The sequence below is a fragment of the Balaenoptera ricei genome, chromosome 15, assembly GCF_028023285.1.
Source record: "Balaenoptera ricei isolate mBalRic1 chromosome 15, mBalRic1.hap2, whole genome shotgun sequence".
Taxonomy (NCBI): domain Eukaryota; kingdom Metazoa; phylum Chordata; class Mammalia; order Artiodactyla; family Balaenopteridae; genus Balaenoptera; species Balaenoptera ricei.
Window position 1 is genome coordinate 24,905,391 of NC_082653.1, and position 22,034 is coordinate 24,927,424.

At 37.0% G+C, this 22,034-nt stretch overlaps 1 protein-coding gene across 4 annotated transcripts in view; it reads right to left on the reverse strand.

Moving 5' to 3' along the window:
* Positions 1 to 22,034, reverse strand: part of ITCH (itchy E3 ubiquitin protein ligase) — a 123,884-nt gene that overhangs the window by 43,241 nt on the left and 58,609 nt on the right. For all 4 annotated transcript variants that reach the window (XM_059897630.1, XM_059897632.1, XM_059897631.1 and 1 more), the window contains 5 exons: positions 15,455 to 15,500; positions 6,272 to 6,429; positions 4,583 to 4,772; positions 3,172 to 3,267; positions 1,042 to 1,216 (listed from right to left, as the gene is read on the reverse strand). In XM_059897630.1, coding sequence (XP_059753613.1) covers positions 1,042 to 1,216; positions 3,172 to 3,267; positions 4,583 to 4,772; positions 6,272 to 6,429; positions 15,455 to 15,500 — 665 coding nt within the window. The remainder of the gene's footprint in view (positions 1 to 1,041; positions 1,217 to 3,171; positions 3,268 to 4,582; positions 4,773 to 6,271; positions 6,430 to 15,454; positions 15,501 to 22,034) is intronic.

A 22,034-nucleotide genomic window follows, 5' to 3' on the forward strand; every position in this document is an offset into this window, starting at 1 on the left:
AAGAAATTTGGCCAGGCATACCAAAGGTGATTATAATTTAGAAAGAAAGGAAGATGTAAAACAGCAGTGGAGAAAATAAAACAAAAACGGTAAAGTAGATGAGACAAAAATTAATTTCACCTCTAAAACCACTGGGAAGGGGAAGATAGTGACAGCTATCTTCTGCTGTGACAGAAGGTGGCAGGAAAAACTGTTGCATGAAAGAAAGTTATTTTAGTCATAACCAGGTAGTGAAGGGAAAGCTTCTGATAAAGGTGCATTTATCTACATCAGTGAGTAATTATTATGAAGATGAGGTCTAAGAAACAGAAATATGGAGAAAAGGCAAAAAAAGGTAATGCCTAGTGAGAACAGGCATTTACTCTTATGGATTCTAACAGGAATGATACTGATGGTAGTAGAAGAGAAGAGATGGCAATGGAGAGGGTCAGCTTCTCTTGAACTCTTGGAGAGCTGGTTTATGTAAAATTTAAACCATTTCCAGAAATGAGATGTTTTGATACCAAAGATAATATGGTTTTAAAGCCATAATAATATATTTAACATCATCCTATAAGGAATCAAATTTCTTTAGTCTCCCACAGCACCAAATAATTATTGCGTAAATTTTACGTTTATATGTTACAAAATGATTCAATTCTATCATTAGTTCACTGCAACTGAGTCAGGTGCTATTAGACCCAAGCCATCTAATGTTCTGCTAAGTTAGGCAGTATTAAATTCAGAACTGTTTTCTTTTTAAACTGCTTGGATTTATTTTTACTATTCTTTCATAAATGAATTTTAAGTTGTCCTAACTTCTTTTTTATTTTTGACAGTAACAAAGCAAAGGAGGTTGAACTTTCAGAATTTTTAAAAAGAAAAGAATAAATCACCCACACAGAATACTGGAAACAAGGTCTAAAAATAATAATCTATCGACAGCAACAACTGGGTTGCCATCCTACTTGTACTTTCTTTTTAATGCTTTACATTTCATATGCAAGAAAAGGTTAAAGATCAAACACTCATTAAGTTTATAATGCAAGTACATATGCTCACCCCATAAATGAACCTCTGGTTAAATTGCTGCATAGCTCCTTGAAGCTGACTACGTTGGAGCTGCCATTGTTCATAGTTCCGGACGGATTCCAATGTTGGCCTCTGCCACGTCGTTGTTCTTGTGAAATGGTCAACATAATAAATACGTCCCATGTTGTCAACCCGCCGTTCCCAGCTAAATCAGGACAAAACAACTGGATTCAACAAATACTTGCGAAACAAATAAGAATTAAACAGGACTTCATTTTAGCCCTGGTACAGGTTTGGTAAGATTTTCCCTTGCAATACTACTTTTGACTTACCTGTTTTATTTTATATATTTTTAAATGGTCTATAAGTGAACTTAAGAGGAATGTGTGTAAAAATTTCTTTCTTAAAAGTTAAGGTGTATCAGTCAGGTTTTTAAAACAAAATGTATCTTACTGATTAAGTCTCAAACAATCATTAAGACAAAACCTCTCATTTTCTTTCTTTCAAATGTTCTTTTGACTGTTGCAATCCTAATAGGGGCAGAAACATACACACACACACACACACACACACACACACACACACACACACACAGAAGGGGGGGGAGAGAGGGTGCTTTTCACAGATGTCAGAAAAAGCACTTTTTCATAAGAATACAACTATCTTATTTATCATTTCAAATGGGTACATAACGTATCAAGTAAATGTTGATAAAATAACTTGGTGATGTCTACCTGGTTGATTATTTAGGGTTATGCCTACTAGTCTAATATTATAAATACAGAATTGGTTCCAAAACACTCCTCAGATACTCAAGTCCCTCATATAAAATGGCATAGTATTTGCATATAACCAGGCACATTGTCCAGTAGACTTTAATCACCTCTAGATTACTTATAATACCTAATACAATGTAAATGCTACGTAAATAGCTGTCAATACAATGTTATGTAAATAGTTGCCAGGGCTCGGGAAATTCAAGTTTTGTCTTTTGAAACATCTTGGAATTTTTCCCCCAATATTTCCCCTCCAATATTGGAGCGCCAACTGTAGTAAAATAATAAATACCATTTATATATCAAAAATTTTTTTCTTCCTTTGCATTATTTCTTTAGGATAAATTTCCTGGAAAGGGTTACTAAGGGTATGGGTATTATTATGGTTATATATACTTTCTGTGAGGGCTGTAACTAATATATATTACCAATAGCAATGTTATGAGGTAAAGTTCCTCTACAGTCTCACCAACACTGTACTTTTTAGGTGTGTATTTAAGATTACTAGCGAGATTAAGTATTTCCCCATATTTGCTACTGACTTCCCTCAAATATTTTTTTTTTTTTAAATTTTATAGCTACTTTTATTTTTATTTATTTATTTATTTATTTATTTTGGCTGTGCTGGGTCTTCGGTTCGTGCGAGGGCTTTCTCCAGTTGCGGCAAGTGGGGGCCACTCTTCATCGTGGTGTGGGGACCGCTCTTCATCGCGGTGCGCGGGCCTTTCACTATCGCGGCCCCTCCCATTGCGGGGCACAGGCTGCAGACGCGCAGGCTCAGCAGTTGTGGCTCACGGGCCCAGCTGCTCCGTGGCATGTGGGATCTTCCCAGACCAGGGCTCGAACCCGTGTCCCCTGCATTAGCAGGCAGACTCTCAACCACTGTGCCACCAGGGAAGCCCTCAAATATTTTTTATTCCAATTATTTTGTATAATATAAATGTTAAATGCTTAACACCATCTATTAATATATCCTCATTTTATTATTATTAATATATTAATATTTCCCCAACTATCTTGCAATGACTTCACTATATATTAGTTTTTTATAATAAGAACTTTACCATATATAGGATAGGGGCTATAATTCTTATATAGTTAAAAAATAAAAGCTAATCTTAAAATCCTGCAGTTTGAGCCAGGTAAAAGTTCACAAAGGAAACGGAATCTTTCTTTAGGTCAGAAATGAGCGAAAATAAAAGTCATTCATCATGATCAATCAATTCCCTGACTCTTCTTTTTAGTCTGCACCTATCATAAAACAAAGTAGAGAGGGACAAGATCGACAGAAGAGGAAAAGTAGGAAGGTAGGGAAAATTTCTGTATAGCCATAAACTATAGTTCTGAATAAATACTTTTCTTCTTCTTCAATACAGACACTTACCCAGGAGGTAGAGGTTCTGGTCTATCCCACGTTGTTCTTTTTTCAATATGATCTACATAGTAAACTCGTCCATGCTGGTCCACTCTCTGCTCCCAACTTAAACATAAAATTAAAAAGCTCATATGCTACATGTATGAATAGCCTGGTTTTTTAATCCTGTCTTTGTCTTCTTCTCTTATATGACGATATTACAGAGCTGAGACAAATAAGCATGTCAGTATATAAAGCAGATACCAAAAGAATTTAGGAATAAAGTCAAGAAATGTTATACTGAGGGTGACACAGTGGATGAGATTTCTCCTGCAGAAGTATCTGCTCTAGGAGATGTCTTATATTTCTAAAGAGGCTTGAAGCAATGCATTCAGGATACAAAAACTGTCTCAATCTGATCAGGGTCATAGGACTTGAGTGGAAAAGAAAACTGTAATTATTGTTATGAAATCTGACGAAAGACTGAGCTGTTAACTGAAGGGCAAAGGACAGTTCTGGTACTAGAAAAGCTGAAATCAAAGAATAAGACTTTTTCAGATGTGCTCCTGCACAGTACCAAGGACAAAGGCAATATGAGTATTCCAGTCTCCTTGGTAGGTTTATCCCCAAAGTAAAAAAGACAGGAATAAACCAACAGAGTTTAGAAGAACCAGTCACTTCTAAGAGCACCCACTCTGTTGGAATAAACCAACAAAGTTTAGAAGAACCAATCACTTCTAATCCCTTGCACAAACAACTTTCTAATCTGGCTTCCCATGTAGGCTTTCAAAAAGGAAAATGGCCTAACTACCCACATAATACAGTCTCTTTAGCAATTAAACTCCTCATCATGAGAGTTTTTTAATTTATCACTTAGTCAATTAATTTTTGTTTAGCATTCTGAGCTCTGGATTAATTTGAATGCCACAATATGTATGTGTTGTGTGTGTGTGTGTGTGTGTGTGTGTGTGTGTGTGTGTGTGTGTGTGTGTGTATAACTATCAGAGTATTATTAATTTAAAAAATAATCAGTAGAGATTTACATGGGATTGAGTTGTAATCCTCTCAGCTTCCTAAATTATTATTACTCAGCTATGACTTTATAATGGTAAAAAAATTAAGTGATTTTCCCCCCTTCAAAAGAAAAGACAATCTGAATTAGGCGATTATTTTATTATTTGGTCTTGGTAAACTTTCTATGGCTCAGAGTCCTTCAATAAAAACAAATTTTTTTTCTTCCACTTTGCTCTGGAAATGAGGGAGAAATTTCAAATGTGGCAAAGCTTTTTTGTTCAGTTTGACTCTAGACCTCCCTTAACACACACACATACACAGAGTTATAAGACAGTTTTTTAAAGAATGGAGTTCAGTACTATTTCCCTTATTAATAAGTATATGCAGAAGTCTAAAGAAAACATGTTAACCAAAAGCAATTACTCACCCGGGTGGGAGGGGAGCTTGAGGTACAGGATTTAATGGCCTAGGGCCTGAACCTCCAGATATAGTAAGAGGAATTATTAATCCAGAAGTTGCTCCTTCAGATGTATTTGAATTTGTACTCGTTGGTGGCAGAGAGCCTGTACTAGAGCCATCACTTTCAGAAGTGGCAGATGGTGAGCCATTGACAGATGCTTTAAGATTTGAGGAAAACAGAAAAACAATTTTCAGAAATCTAAATTCAGGAGAGAATTTTAACTTAAATAAAAAGGTAGATGATAAATATAAAATTTAAGATATGGACACGCAGATGAAAATTACTTAATAATGGGAAATAGCCAATGGTCCCACTTAATAGGCTTGTTTACAACTTTTAAGGTTCCATTTACTCCATGTCTCATTATTAATTACAAAGCACATATAGATGCTGATTTCTTGATGTCACAGGAAATAACTTTTAGAACAGAAAAGTTTTGGTATCCCTTCATATAAGTTCATTTAGTAATTTTCCAGATCCTTAAAACTGTCTTTCCTATGAACGCCTACAGATCCGAGACTAATTTTTGGCGTTACCTATAATATGGAAGATCTGACTGATAACTATTTTTAAGAATATCACTGCGGGAATTCCCTGGCAGTCCAATGGTTAGGACTCCACGCTTTCACTGCCAAGAGCCTGGGTTCGGTCCCTGGTTGGGGAACTAAGATCCTGCAAGCCTCGAAGTGTGGCCAAAAAAAAAAAAGAAAGAATATTATTGCTTGAGCACATATTACATCTTCAAGAAATACTTGTTGACAAAACAATTCCTGGAGGCAGTCACTAACATTATGACAAAGTAGTATATGATCTTAAAGACTGGGAATATACTATGAACACAATTATCTACAGAAAAAAAGGGGGAAGATATATATTTAAACACAATGTAATTTAATAAAATGATCTGTGGACAACCAATTTACTTTTCTAATAATATTTGGATTATTTTACATTTCCTGTTCACATACTAAAAGAGGAAAGTAAAAAGAGATTAAAAGATTTGTTCTGGCTAATCAGGAAAAATAAATATTCTAACTGTAAATGTTTATATTTTTACTATACAAAATGTTTACTTGTGTGATTTTTGCTTTAAAATCTGAATATCATTTAGCATTGTTGGGTTATTTGCTATTTACTGATTGTCTTTTTAAAGGATTTAATGAGATATATCCTTGACCAGATCCTTGACTCTATGAAATGCTTATGTCCACAGTCACAAACCCTGACAGAAAGTTGCAATCTTACCTGTATTGCCTCTACCTTTTATAGTACACATGTGATTTCCTTTTTTTTTTTTTTTTTTTGCTGCACTGTGCAGCTTATAGGATCTCAGTTCCCTGAATCCGGGCCATGGCAGTGAAAGCCCAGAATCCTAACTACGAGGCCATCAGCGAACTCCCAGCACACATGTGATTTTCATTCTCAGTAGAGCACCTGCCTCAATAACTTCACACCTGGCAGAAAAACTTAGGGAACAGGCACATCTTGATTAACTATAGAAAGATCATTCTTGGCCAAAATCTTAAATGTAAAAATTCAGCTAGAAAACCAACCTAAAAGGGTCTCTTGACACTTACCTGAAGATCAATTCCCAAAAAGAATTTTATAATCACAGTACTGAGACCTACATCCCTAGTGTATGTCTAGGATACACACCTGGTCTACGTGGGGTAGGTGGAGGTGGTCGTGAAGGTCTTGGAGGCCTAGAAGGTTTAAAACCGCCATTTGAGAGTGATGGAGAATTATTCCCATTGACCCTCCTATTTTCACCAGACCCTGCATCCTCAGGGTGGTCTGATCCATTTGTGTTCACTCTGGGTAAGACGGCCGGGAACGGAAGGGAAAAAGAATGCTCTTTGAATTTAACAAAAAAAACAACAGGAAGACCAAAACTTAAAGTTTTAGGAGCCTGAGAAAACCTTCCTAATTTCTGGCCAGCCTTATCAAATACATAAACAGCTCTTATGGTAGTCTTACATATAGCTCCTCAGAGCCCACGTAGAAATATGTCAGGGGTTACTCAACGGCACAGAAGTATTTAGGGGACCAATCAGAACTATTAGGTGTGCTGGCTCAGATTTCAAATAACTCTTCAGAGGCCCTGTATAAGTAGAAACGGAGTCAAATTCTCAAAATTCCAAATGCCTTAGAAAGGGCACTATCTTATCATAAGCACAGATAACTTAATCATCATTTTCTTGGTTTCCACTGGCTCTTAATATTATTTAGGTATGGCGCAAAGCTGACTGTTCCACAATAGGAGAAAGAAGTACACTTATTTCCCAGGGATAGGTGCTCTCCCTCCATCTCAGCAGATGGTATACAAAATGTTCAAGGTAAGTGATCTAGAAGAGAGGTGCCCACAGACTTTTTTTTAAAGGAACTATCATGTCTTCAAAGCAATGACATCAATTGGAGAGAAAAGGGAAAGAACACTAACAGGAATGTCAGATACAAAGTTACTATTACTGTTAAACACAGGTGATTCCTTTTCCCAGGGGAATCTAGTCATTGACTAGAAATAGAAAGCAAAGCATGAGTTAGCTAGTTTGGAGATGCTAGTCATTGACTAGAAATAGAAAGCAAAGCATGAGTTAGCTAGTTTGGAGATGCCTCGGCTAAAGCCCTGGTATCTACTACCTGGTAACTGGAAAGCACTACTCAGTATTAATCTATACTCCTGGACCTCACAACAAGCCTAAATAAAATCTGATAGATTCAAGAAACTAAAATAGAGGCAGTACCATTAAATCATTTTCATACTATGTTTCCCAGAAGTCAAAGTGTGGTATTTGGACCAGAAGCAAGCACAATACACAGGAGCTTGTTAGAAATGCACAATCTTGGACTCCACTCCCAACCTCCTATATCAGAAAGAGCATTTTAACAAGATCTCCAGATGATGTGTGAACAGCAGGGCATGACAAATACTGCTTTAGGGGGTTCCTCAAATGCTTATTCTGAATAAATGGAAAAGCTCAGTAAACAGGCAGTCAGCACCTGGTTAGTGCTGACCACCTGCAAGAAGACCAAGCAACCCCAGAATATGAACGAAATGCAGCAAGAGTCAGCTTTGACACTGCTCCCCTTCCCCTAGGTGATGAGTCATATACCCCCTTTTGAGTCATATACCTCTTTGAGACTGCCTATTGCCTCTCTATACTATTTTAAGAGGTGATTAATTAGTTTGAAAAAAAGATTCTTGATGCTTTTAAGAAGACAAACAACTGGTAGAATGGACCAAAAAAGGGAAATTGAGGTTTCAAGCTCCAACTCTGCTACTGACAAGTTACATGACCAAAGAAAAGTTATTTAATCTCTCTGTACCTCAAAAGTGCATTTACCTGGATTAAATGATTCCTTAAAACCTTCTCAGCTATAATGTTCAACTAAATTACACTTCCACTGCTGGTCACGTTTTAGGGATATGTGAGGGAGGGGGAACATTCAGGGCATGAGGTAAATCTGCTATGACAAACACAAGTACAGCAGAAACTGGATTCCAAAAATGTTATGTTCTGTTGTTGAAGATTAATATTTTGGAGATTTTAACATCCATGCTGCTCACCCTTCTAGTATTTTGACCTCAATTTCTCAACATAATTATCTGACAAGCTGTGTACTATGATTCCTTAAATTTTCTTGATACTTAGAATCGCTCCTCCTCCTAGACCTTAAACGCTTAAACTCCTACAACCTTCTATTCCTTCTACTTGCCTCCTACTGTATCTTTTATTCAGTCTCATCATGACTTTAATCCCCTATCTTCACAGTCCATCAGTTCTCTTCAATTCTCACCTGGGCTCCGTCATAGGCTACTTTTCCAAGAACCTTAATTCACTATTGCCCAATACTCGCCACCCCAAAGCAATCTTTTCACTACAACTAGTCCTTCATTTACTTTTCCCACTACTGTTCTCTGGGGTCAACAAGTAATGCTGGACAATGTTCCAGTTGAGAAATTACGTGTGTATTACTAGAGTAAATAAACCAGGTAAAGTACCAAATTAAATGGGCAGATAGTTCTACAAAAGGTCCTAATAAATCTTATGCTGGGCCTGGTAAGGAAAGTCCTGAGGTTCTCATTTCCAATGACTCACAAGACAAAAATTCTTTTTTTGTGCTGCCTAAGTGAGTACTTTTTTCCTGTTTAAAAAAAACAAAAACAGGGACTTCCCTGGTGATCCAGCGGTTAAGAATCTGTCTTGCAATGCAGGGGACACTGGTTCGATCCCTGGTAGGGGAACTAAGATTCCCACATGCAGCAGGGCAACTAAGCCCACGTGCCACAACTAGAGAGAAGCCGACGCACTGCAACGAAGAGCCCAGGCGCTGCAACAAAAGATCCTGCACGCCACAACTAAGACCTGATGCAGCCAAAAAATAAATATTAAAAAACAAAAAAACCGGGGCTTCCCTGGTGGCGCAGTGGTTGGGAGTCCACCTGCCAATGCAGGGGACACGGGTTCGAGCCCTGGTCTGGGAAGATCCCACATGCCGCGGAGCGACTGGGCCCGTGAGCCACAACTGCTGAGCCTGCGCTCCACAACAAGAGAGGCTGCGATAGTGAGCGGCCCGCGCACTGTGATGAAGAGTGGCCCCCACTTGCCACAACTAGAGAAAGCCCTTGCACAGAAGCGAAGACCCAACACAGCCAAAAATAAATAAATAAATAAATAATTTTTTTTAAAAGTACTTAAAAATAAATAAATAAATAAAAACAAAAAACCAACCAAACAAAAACAAATCAAATCTCAAGTCTCCCAGAAGCTGAAGAATTAGAAATGACAGGTGACTATGACAACCTACACCACAGGTTCAATGAGATTAGTGTGGTGGTATTAAAATTAACAGTAATAAAAAGTTTAACAGTAATTTGCAAGGACAAAGAGCTTTTGCTAGGTCCTATACAGTTACACAGACCCAAGCAAAAGACAGAAAATGTTAATATTAGGCTTCTCTAGTCTATATCTTTTTTTTTTTTAAGATGGCAGAATCCTTTAGTGTATTTTCTTTTTTTTTTTTTAAAACATCTGTATTGGAATATAATTGCTTTACAATGGTGTGTTAGTTTCTGCTTTATAACAAAGTGAATCAGCTATACATATACATATATCCCCATTATCTCTTCCCTCTTGCGTCTCCCTCCCTATCCCACCCCTCTAGGTGGTCACAAACACCGAGCTGATCTCCCTGTGCTATGCGGCTGCTTCCCACTAGCTATCTATTTTACATTTGGTAGTGTATATATGTACATGCCACTCTCTCACTTTGTCCCAGCTTACCCTTCCCTCTCCCCGTGTCCTCAAGTCCATTCTATAGTGTCTATATCTTTCTATTCTGACAAACTTCACTTCCTTAAAAGCTTGATCACTTCAAAAAGACTGAGGCAACATGGACTTCAGTTCACATTATTCAACAACTTCAACTGGGCTATCCATACTGCCTGAAAATCAATCATTTTCTACATCTCTAATCTACTCCTGGCCACATTCCCATTGCTCACTGAAAACTTTTCCCATCTCCTCAAATACCTAATCCCAATTTGCAGATGACCCTGACTCTACCTCTTCCCTAAAATGATGATTATCAGCTATCCTTCTTTTTTCTCTATTTTAAAATTTCTCTATGCCACTAATCATCTTCATCTGTTTGTTTCCCACCTCTGGGGAAAAGAAAATCTATCTTCACTTCTTCAAGGCTAATTTGTCTTGTGGGTCTTTGATTTCAGGACACAAATAATATGCTCTAGGACTTTTCACCATCATTTAACACCTTTCTTCTCTCTTCCATCATCTTCCTTCTTCTAGATTGTTCCTCTCAGTCACAAGTATAATTAAACACTTCCTCAATCTTAATTACTCTTCTAGCTGTCCTCTCATTCTCCTTTCCTTCACTGTAATTCTTGGTATTTATGCAATTAATGTATTTAGTGCATTTTAATTTTTAAGACATTTTCAAAATAAAAAGTAATTTCTAATTATAAAATAAAAATTACCTTCAATCGTACATTCTAGAGATTATTACCATTAAGAGATAATCTCTTGTCCATCCTTTTGCATTGGCTATGACTGATCATACAATGTATGTGATCACACAATGTTTCATATCCTGGGTGAGTTTTTGTTTCTTTATTATTCATTATATACTGGGCATTTCACCCAAATTATCCAAAAACATTTCTAATGACTGTAGAATACTCTATCTTATGGACATACCATAATCTAATCTATTTTTAGGGAAGGGAGTGACATTTTCTATTTCCTTCAGGTAGACTGCCAGAATAGAATAGCTGGGTCAAAGTAGGCAAATATTTTAAACTGAAATATTGATTGCTAATTTAAGAAAAAAATATTTTTAAAGGTAATAACTGATCTGTTCTCCACCAGATAGATATGAAAATGCCCATTTCACCATAAAGTATTTATATACTTTTAACATTTTAATATATTATCCCATTGTGCCTTCCTCCCTCCCTCCCTCCCGCCCGCCCTTCCTTTCTGGCTGCGGGTCTTCATTGCTGTGCGCGGGCTTTCTCTAGTTGGAGCGAGAGGGGGCTACTCTTCGCTGCAGTGTGCGGGCTTCTCAATGCAGCGGCTTCTCTTGTTGCAAAGCATGGGCTCTAGGCACGTGGGCTTCAGTAATTGTGGCACGCGGGCTCAGTAGTTGTGGCTCGCGGGCTCTAGAGTGCAGGCTCAGTAGTTGTGGTGCACAGGCTTAGATGCTCCGTGGCATGTTGGATCTTCCTGGACCAGGGCTTGAACCCGTGTCCCCTGCGTTGGCATGTGGATTCTTAACCACTGCGCCACCAGGGAAGCCCCTATTTATATACTTTTAAATCTTTGCCAATTTGGTAAATAAAAACATGAATGTTCAACAGTATTTCATTTATAGGCCATCTGAGTTTCCTCTTCCATGCACTGTATATGTCTGTCTTTTGTACATTTTTCTATTATAAAGGAATAGTTTTTCCTCATTATTTGTGAGAGCTTTTTACAATCCGAAGGTACTAATTTCACATTGGTTAAATAGTGGTCATTTGCTTTTATATGTCTGAACATACAAGAGTTTTATATTTCTACATAATTAAATGTATTCAGAGATATTTTCTCCTAAAGGTTTTATAGTTTCATTTTTAAAAATCAGTTTAGGGCTTCCCTGGTGGCACAGTGGTTGAGAATCTGCCTGCCAATGCAGGGGACACGGGTTTGAGCCCTGGTCTGGGAGGATCTCACATGCCGCAGAGCAATTGGGCCCATGAGCCACAACTACTGAGCCTGCGCGTCTGGAGCCTGTGCTCCGCAGCAGGAGAGGCCCCGATAGTGAGAGGCCCGCGCACCGCGATGAAGAGTGGCCCCCGCTCGCCGCAACTGTAGAAAGCCCTCGCACAGAAACGAAGACCCAACACAGCCAAAAATAAATAAATAAATAAATAAATTAAAAAAAAAAAAAAATCAGTTTAAAAAACCTAGAATCTACCTTCATTTGGGGATGAGCTAAAGCTCTAACCTGATTTTTCTTTTTCCATACAGCCATTTTTCCCTGGCTTGATTAGGCTAAGATCTCATTCTCTCCTGCAGTATTTGATAATGTTTGATAATGTTAAATAATACACCATCTTTTAAAAACATTTTTCTCTTAATTTCTGTGACACTGCTTTTCTAATCTTGTACTCCCCACTACTAACCACTCCTTTGGTTTGTCCTCTTCCTCCACTTTACTAAATATAGGTCCCTATGGTTCTGTTCTTGTCTTACTTTTCATTCTCCACAAATTTTCGCCTAGGGTCGCAAATTCCATTATTTCAAAGATCATCTTTAAAGTAATTCCAAATCAGAAACTCGAATCTTTGTCTCATTCTCATCCCCTGGTACCAAATTATCAGCTAAATGCAGGAGATCTAGAATAACTCTCCAATGCTAAAGCTACTCTTCCTCCTATGTTCTAGTTCTATGGGTGACTCTGCTACCCTCCCAGGCAATTTGACTTTTCTTCTCTCCTGTGCCTCTTGACACTCAATGCCTAAGTCCCACTGATTTCACTGGCACGTTTTCTCTCTCTCTTCTACCACCACTGCTCCAGTTCCAACCCTCATTATCTCTCAGTGGATTACTCTAATAAGTTCCCACATAGGTCTTCCCACCTTCACCACCACCATACAATCCAAACTACACATGACTGTCAAATAATTTTTCTTATGGTGTTTTGATCATACCAATGCTCTGTTCAAATATTTTAAAAGACATTCCTCTCCAGAGAAAAAGATTCTAGAAGCCTATACTTGCAAACCAAAATCTCCATCTGGCTCCAACCTCTGCAGTACTAAAAATAACATTTATTGAGGGATAAGCACTTACACGGGGGGCAAAAAAAGCATTTCACTTTAGGCAACAGTAAAACACACTCAGGCTCTGAAGGTAAGGCAGTCCCAGGTTCAACTGTGCCATTTACACTATTAACTGGCAAGTTTCCTTCCCTTTCTGAGCCTCAGTTTTCTCATAACCTGTAAAAATGATACCTACCTCATAAAAATATTTAAGGATTAACTGAAATAACAGGAAACATGTTCATCATACTGCCTGACACATAGTAAGAGGCAATAAATACTGATTGATTCTACTTTCAAATTCACCACCTGCCATTTCCCACTTTCAATTACTCTATTTTCAGCCAAATACTGAGGCTAAAGATTTCCAATAAAACCCCTATGTTCTTCCCCACCTCCATGACTGTTTTTCTTCTTTCCACCTGTAACTCCTTCATCCAATTCCCTCAAGACATGCATATCCAAATTATAACTATGCTTAATGGTCTTAGGTCAAATGCCATTTCTTCCATGAAGTTTTTACACATTTTATAGACTGTTTCACATTTAAAAAATCATGTATCATTTTCTAACAAATACAAGTAAAAGCAGTTCAAAAAAGAAACAGGATTCAAACCAGCTCTGAAGTAAAAGAGGATGAGATTAAGATCGAGTGACATTTCTGGCAAGCTGTGCGAGCCTAGATTTTCAAGAAATAGAGTTTGTTACATAACTGAAAGATTTCCCATAATAGTTTGTTGAAATCTAAGAAATACCTGTATGTCTCACGAATAGTGGTTCTCAAAGTGTAGGACCTAGTCTATCAGTATCACCCGGAAACTTGTTAGAAATGCAAATCTTGGGCCCCATCCTAGATGTAACAATTTGGGAAGAGGACACAAGGCTTGGCAATCTGTGACTGGGCAATCTGTTGTTGAACAAGTCTTCCAGGTGATTCTCATGTACTCTGAAGCTTGAGAAACATGGTGACACTAAAATAGCACTGGTGGTTAACTTTAGTTCCTTTAATGAGTGGTTGTGGAGCTAAAATCTGAGATGAATTTTGAAAACCAATATGGAAACCTATATACTGTATAGAATTGCCAGTGTGAACTTATCACCACCATTATATGTGAAAAGCAATTAGCTACGAATTAGTGCTACTAAGGCTTTGTTCTTTGCTTCAGTCTTATAAACCCCTGCTTATCTCACCATACATATGTACCTGATCGAAACATGGAGAACCAAGATGCTAATATAATAAGGTCACAATATCAAATCAAAGATTAACAGTCAAGAAGGTACATCCAAAAACAAAATCTTGAACGCCAGGCACCAATAATCTTGGTAATTCATAAAAGTGACAGAAGACAACACTGAGAAATATACAACATCCAGACATGCTATGGGGGAAAGGAGACCAACAGGACTATACTGACGATATATGCAGTGCTTGAATTAAAGTAAAAGAACCTAAAGCTGTTTAGTAAGCTTCTTAAATGACTGGGGGGAGGGGGAGGTTTTGCCTTGTTCACATGCCTTGTAGTTATGAAGTGGGCAAACAAAAGCAAAGGATTCACCACCATGATTGTTGTGTAGCAACATTTAAACAGCATTTGACAGTTTACAAAATGTTTTTCAAACCCATCATCTCAGAGGTATGCTCTCTGGAAAAGGCTAATGCAAAGGAATTCATGCTTAACACAAAAGACATGCTCAAAGATTAGTCTGGCAGTCTCATAAACCTAGAAGACATTGTTCCTCAGATTATTTGTGAACAATGATTCACTTGGGAAAATGTAAAGCATTGATTAAATAAATGGCATGAAGCCAGGGCTCTAGCAAGGCCTTTGCAAGAAACTTACAGCTGTCTGGTTTCATAAAGTATTATAAGAAAGATTTTGCAAAACAGAAATGAGAGTGGCAAAACAGAACCTTTCAATGCACTATAAAATTCTACCACATTCTCACTTATTAATGCAAAAGTATGGGTTTATTAGGCAAAAGAGAAGTTATTTGACCAAAGAAATCTGAAATATTAAAACATCTTTATAAGGGAAATTTCATGACTTCAAAAAAGCTATGAAACATAAACATAAAAAGAAACACAAGAGGCATAAGTTGTCTTCCAGAATACAGAGATAGTTATTAATTTTTAAAACCTTTTCTATTGCTTTTTAATCCCAGTGAGAAAAATTATAGCCCAGCTTTCCTAGAAAAGAAAATAGCCCAATGATGACCCTGGGATTCTGAACTTCCCTACCTTTGGAAAAGTGCCAACATATTCACTTTCTATAAGCTGAAAAAGTATTAGCGTTGGGGTATCTCTGGCCTACTCTAGAGAACTGCAGTCATACAAGCTTAGGGTCTTGAATTTTCCATAAATATTTCCTTTCTTACCTTGAGCCCTGAAATTTTTGATACTCATTTATTTTTATATCAATCTGAATTTAAAAGTTTTGACTAAAATGAAACTTATTCATTCTCCCTTGTTTCTTTCTGCATTCTGTGGTATGTAATAAGTGAACTCTTACCTTGTTTCATCCTTGGGTCTGGAGCCATCATCATTCTGTGAAGCACCTTTAACAACAATAAAAGTTGTACAGAAAACGAGTTTCAGAAAGTGGTTTGCACCTTTTTCTTAAACATGCTATGTAAATAAAACCTTTCACCAAATCTTTCTAGTAAAGAATATACTGCAACAGAGTTAAAGTCCAACATGTTATTTAAAAGGAAAATATGATGTGTTCATGTGATTGAGAAGTTTTACCAAAATTTTGTGCAAATGATTATTATGTGTAAGAGATGTTAATTAGTCAAGGTATATTACTCATATGCTGCTTCTGCCTTGTTTGAAATATGTCACGCTTGATTCTAATTCAAATGTATTTTAGTCATCTTTTGGGGAGGAGTCAACTACCTCCCCAAAAAAGTGCTGATTACCAGCAGGACGATGACAGAATAGATTTTGAAAATAGAAAAATCAGTAAAATCTTTCTTATGCAAAGGTCTTGAAAATAGCTTCAAGAATAGGAAAGGCACAAATGGATCTCAAAGTGGCCAAAATGAATGCCACAACATTCACACTTCCTTCAAATTTTATTCATGGGAAATATCCTTAGGATTCAGTAAGGGCCTGTGTATTATACAAGTGATAGAAGGAGGCTACTAGAGGTAGGCACATGGATTGCAGCAAAAACAGTATATAGAGAAGTTTAAAAAACTATGAAATGCAAAAAGAACTCAAGTTTAACAGTCTAGGTCCATTTAGCTAAAGAATAATAGTCCCTAAATACAGTCTCTAGTTTCAAACAGTGAAATCATCACTATATTACTCCAAAGCATAACTAATGAATTCATTAAAAAGATGCTGAGTCACCACTATACTACTACTATATCATACTCAGCAAGGTTGGCAAGTGTCTTATCTAGAAATGTTACATTTTTAAAAAATGGTACAGGTAGATAGATAAAATGTGGTATACCTATGTAATGGAAAACTATTCAGTAATAAAAAGGAACAAACTACTGAAACATGCTACGTCACTGATAAACCTGAAAAGACATTATGCTAAGTGAAAGAAGCCTGACACAAAGACTACATATTGTTATGATTCCATTTACATAAAAAGTCCAGAAAAGATGAATTTTTAGAGACAGAAAATAGATTAGTGGTTGCTCTAGGCTAGAGGTCAAAATGGGATTTCCTGTGAATAAGCAGGAGGGATCTTACTGGCGAATGAAAATGTTCTAAATCTGATTTACAGTAAATGATTGAATCACTCCATTAAATTACTAAAAATCATTAAATTAACACACTTGAAACAGGTAAATTTTATGAAATATAAAATACATGCCAATAGAGCTGTTAAAAATGGTTTTAAAAAACACGGTACAATGAAATACATTTTGGCTGAAAACGGTATGCTTCAATTTTATAAGAATTATTTTTATATGGAATATATTCCCCTAAAATAGCTGATAAATGACATAAATGAAATCAGAAAACCAAATGTCATAAGTTATTAAAATCAGTCAGTGTTCCACTTTTTTCAAAAAATAAGAAGACAATTTGAAATAATCCATTTAACTCTACCAATAATTGCTACTTCTAAACTTTACCATTTACTACAGTGAAGCATAGTACATATTTAATGACATGGACTGAGGCCAGACTGCCTGGGTCTGTATCCTAGGTTCAACACGTACTAACTTTGTGACTTTACAGAAATACGATTGATTTTCCTGTGCCTTTTACCTCGTGTATAAAATGGGAACAATAATGATGCCTACTTCATAGAACAGTAGTGAGAATTAAACATTTAGAACAGTGCCCAGCACATATAAGCACGCCATAAATATTAACTATTATTGTTTCCTGACATTTACATTTCAAAGTCCGAACAAGGGTTATTTATTTATTTATTTTTTAAATGCAAACCCTTTAGCATAGCCTGCAAGGCCCTTGATAATCTGGTCTTTTTTTTTTTTTTTTAATTTTATTTATTTATTTATTTATGGCTGTGTTGGGTCTTCGTTTCTGTGCGAGGGCTTTCTCCAGTTGTGGCAAGTGGGGGCCACTCTTCATCGCGGTGCGCGGGCCTCTCACTATCGCGGCCTCTCGTTGCGGAGCACAGGCTCCAGACGCGCAGGCTCAGTAATTGCGGCTCACGGGCCTAGTTGCTCCGCGGCACGTGGGATCTTCCCAGACCAGGGCTCGAACCCGTGTCCCCTGCATTGGCAGGCAGATTCTCAACCACTGCGCCACCAGGGAAGCCCTGGAACAAGGGTTATTTTTGTTCAATCTTTTATTTCACTTCAATGCAGAGTAAAGCCATAACTATGAAATTCATGACATAAATTATTTAGATCTAATTTTGCACTTTCAACGGGAGAATAGTTAAAAAATATAAATCTTTCTAACACTTATACAATCAATGTCCAAGAAGAGGAAAAAGGCTGTACTTAAATTGGCATTTTATAAACATACTGCTGTTTAAAAGTATTCCCAATCCAAATTTCCTCCAAAAAAAACCAAAAAAACCTGATCAGATTTCTAAATACACATTTTACCCAGAGGACACTTTGTTAGAAGATCAACAAAGATCTCTTCTATTCTACTGAAAAGGATCCTCCTGCCACAGAAGAACCAGCTTTTAGATGAAGCAATTTAACACACTATTTCTACTACTTGGGTGCCTAACAATCTCAAAAGCAAAATGAACAAACAAGTGAACTGATACTAGAGCAAGAACAGGGTGCAGTAAGCAAATGTGAAAGACAGGGTTACCCTGAGGGCTGTGAGGTGGATGAGAAACAAGGTGAGGGGGCTGAACCAGAGACATCCACATTAGGCTGGGGATCCCAGAAAGGAGCTAAAGTATTCCCAGGTAGGTGACACATCTGGCACTAACAGAAGCAAAAGAAATTTTCTTTGGCCAAAGAATCCCCAACTTATTAGGCCCTTGAGATTCCCCCAGACTAAGATCAAATATAAACTGGCAATCAAAGAGCCATAACATATAAGAAAACAAGCTTCAATGAAGGAGAGTCAAAACATTTATATCCCCAAATATTTCTGATACTGGAATTTTCAAATGGAGAATATAAAAAACCGACTTATCAAAAGAAAACTAACAAGCAAGAAATAAGAAACTATCAAAAACAAGCATCAGCAATTCCACTCCTAGGTATATATCCAAGAGGAATGAAGACATGCACAAAGAAACTTGGACACAAATGTTTATAGCAGCATTATTTATAATTCATTAATAGCCAAAAGGTGGAAATAAGGCAAATGTCCATCAGTGGACAAATGGGTAAAAAAAATTGTGGCATATATACACACAATGAAATATTATCCAGGGAATTCCCTGGCGGACCAATGGTTGGGACTCTGCGCTCTCATTGCTGTGGCCCAGGTTCAATCCCTGGTTGGGGAACTGAGATCCCACAAGAGGCGCAGCGTGGCCAAAACAAACAAACAAAATCAATATGCTAAGCAAAAGAATCCAGACACAAAAGGTCACATACTACATGATTCCTTTTTTATGATACACTCAGAAGAGGCAAATCCATAGAGACATATCAGTGGTTACCAAGAGATGGAAGGGAGGGGGAATAGGGAGTGATTACTTAACGGATAATGGTTTGGTTTTTGGGGGTGATGAAAAAGTTTTGAAATGAGAGGTAGTGGATACACATCACTGTGAATACACTAAATGCCAATGAACTGTACACTTTATAAGGTTAAGTATCTATTATGTAAATTTCATCAAAATTAAAAGAATAACAAAAAAGAGGCATATTTGAAGAAACAATAAATGTTGTAAAGCTGAAAATGCACTTGTGTCATATCCCAGCAATCCCACTCCCAAGTATACAGCCTACAAAGACCCTTCAACCTATGTACCAGGAGACATATATAAATACAAAAATGTTCAATGTATCACTTATGTTCATTATGGCAAAAAATTGGAAAGAGCCCAAATGTGCTTTGACATAAAAATGGATAAACTGTGGTATATTCACCCCATGCACATATGCTCACCATATTTTTGATAAAATATATAAAATGAATATACAATGGATAAAAGAATACACAGTGGAGAAAAGACATCCTCTTCAATAACTGGTGCTGGGAAAACTGGACAGCTACATGTAAAAGAATGAAATTAGAACACTTCCTAACACCACACACAAAAATAAACTCAAAATGGATTAAAGACCTAAATATAAGGCCAGACAGTATAAAACTCTTAGAGGAAAACATAGGCATAAAACTCTATGACATAAATCACAGCAAGATCCTTTCTGACCCAACTCCTAGAGAAATGGAAATAAAAACACAAATAAACAAATGGGACCTAATGAAACTTAAAAGCTTTTGCACAGCAAAGGAAACCATAAACAAGACCAAAAGACAACCCTCAGAATGGGAGAAAATATTTGCAAATGAAGCAACTGACAAACGATTAATCTCCAAGATTTACAAGCAGCTCGTGCAGCTCAATAACAAAAAAACAAACAACCAAATCCAAAAATGGGCAGAAGACCTAAATAGACATTTCTCCAAAGAAGATATACAGATTGCCAACAGACACATGAAAGAATGCCCAACATCATTAATCATTAGAGAAATGCAAATCAAAACTACAATGAGGCATCATCTCACACTGGTCAGAATGCCCATCATCAAAAAATCTAGAAACAATAAATGCTGGAGAGGGTGTGGAGAAAAGGGAACACTCCTGCACTGCTGGTGGGAATGTAAATTGATACAGCCACTATGGAGAACAGTATGGAGGTTCCTTAAAAAACTAAAAATAGAACTACCATACGACCCAGCAATCCCACTACTGGGCATATATCCTGAGAAAACCAGAATTCAAAAAGAGTCATGTACCAAAATGTTCATAGCAGCTCTATTTACAATAGCCAGGACATGGAAGCAACCTAAGTGTCCATCATCGGATGAATGGATAAAGAAGATGTGGCACATATATACAATGGAATATTACTCAGCCATAAAAAGAAACGAAATGGAGGTATTTGTAGTGAGGTGGATGGAGTTAGAGTCTGTCACACAGAGTGAAGTAAGTCAGAAAGAGAAAAACAAATACAGTATGCTAACACATATATATGGAATCTAAGGAAAAAAAAAAAAAGGTCATGAAGAACCTAGTGGCAAGACAGGAATAAAGACACAGACCTACTAGAGAATGGACTTGAGGATATAGGGAGGGGGAGGGGTAAGATGTGACAGGGTGAGAGAGTGGCATGGACATATATACACTACCAAATGTAAAATAGACAGCTAGTGGGAAGCAGCCGCATAGCACAGGGAGATCAGCTCGGTGCTTTGTGACCACCTAGAGGGGTGGGATAGGGAGGGTGGGAGGGAGGGAGACGCAAGAGGGAAGAGATATGGGAACATATGTATATGTATAACTGATTCACTTTCTTATAAAGCAGAAACTAACACACCATTGTAAAGCAATTATACTCCAATAAAGATGTTAAAAAAAAATGGATAAACTGTGGTATATTCACCCAATGGATTATTATACAGCCATGAAAATAAGTGAGTTACAGACACAAAATGGATAAATCTTAAAAGGCAACACTGATATTTTCATAGAGCGCAAAAGGACACATGCACGTGTGAAAAAAAAATTTTAAAGCAAGGAAATGATAAATTCAAAGTTCAGAATAATGATTATCTCTAGGGAGAAGACAAGGATTGATATAGGCAGGAGAACACGGGTGGATGCAATGATATTGTTCATATTCTAATTCTTAAGATCAAACCCGGGGCCCTGGCAGTGACAGCACCAAGTCCTAGCCACTGGACCACCAGGGAATTCCCAATACTTCCATTTTTAAAGTAGCACTGATAAATATTAAAAAAACATAAGTGTGTAAAGGAAGTTTTGCTGGCTTTTTTGTGATGTTAGTTAATATTCTGAGCAAACATTTAAAATAATCAAATATAAGTAAAATTTTAAAAAATACCATTACAGCAAAGTTTCTCTCTATAAAATAATTAGTTGGTACCCAGACCCAGCAGAGGTATAGTAATTTCAAATAATATTTGGTATAGCAAAAAACTTCATCTAGTTTCTTAGAATTTATTTTACTGAAAAGAAACATTATAGATATAATCACACATGAAAATGACTATTTACCCTAAAATCAAAAGAAACCACAATAACTAGAGTTTAATGAGAAAGACTGGGAAAGAATGAGATAAAATCAAAACAAAATGGAACATACACAATAAGAACTGGAGGTCACATGTGCCAAAAACTATCCCCAGATTAATTTTAAATACATTTCCAGAGCATCCATGGTAAAGAATAAAGATCTTTACAAGAATATGTTCCTATTTTATTATCATAAATTTAAAAGTAAAATAGACTTTTATTTCTCTTTAGGAAAACTAATGCCTTTGATGATGATACTTTTCAGTGTTTCTTGTTGAATGCCATATTTGGGAAGACAGGTGTTAAACTAACCATCAACCACCACCACCCACCCAAGAAGTCAAAATACATGAATGGGAAGTTCTTGCAGAAATGAACAACTACCTACTCTCAATTTGTTAGGTTAATT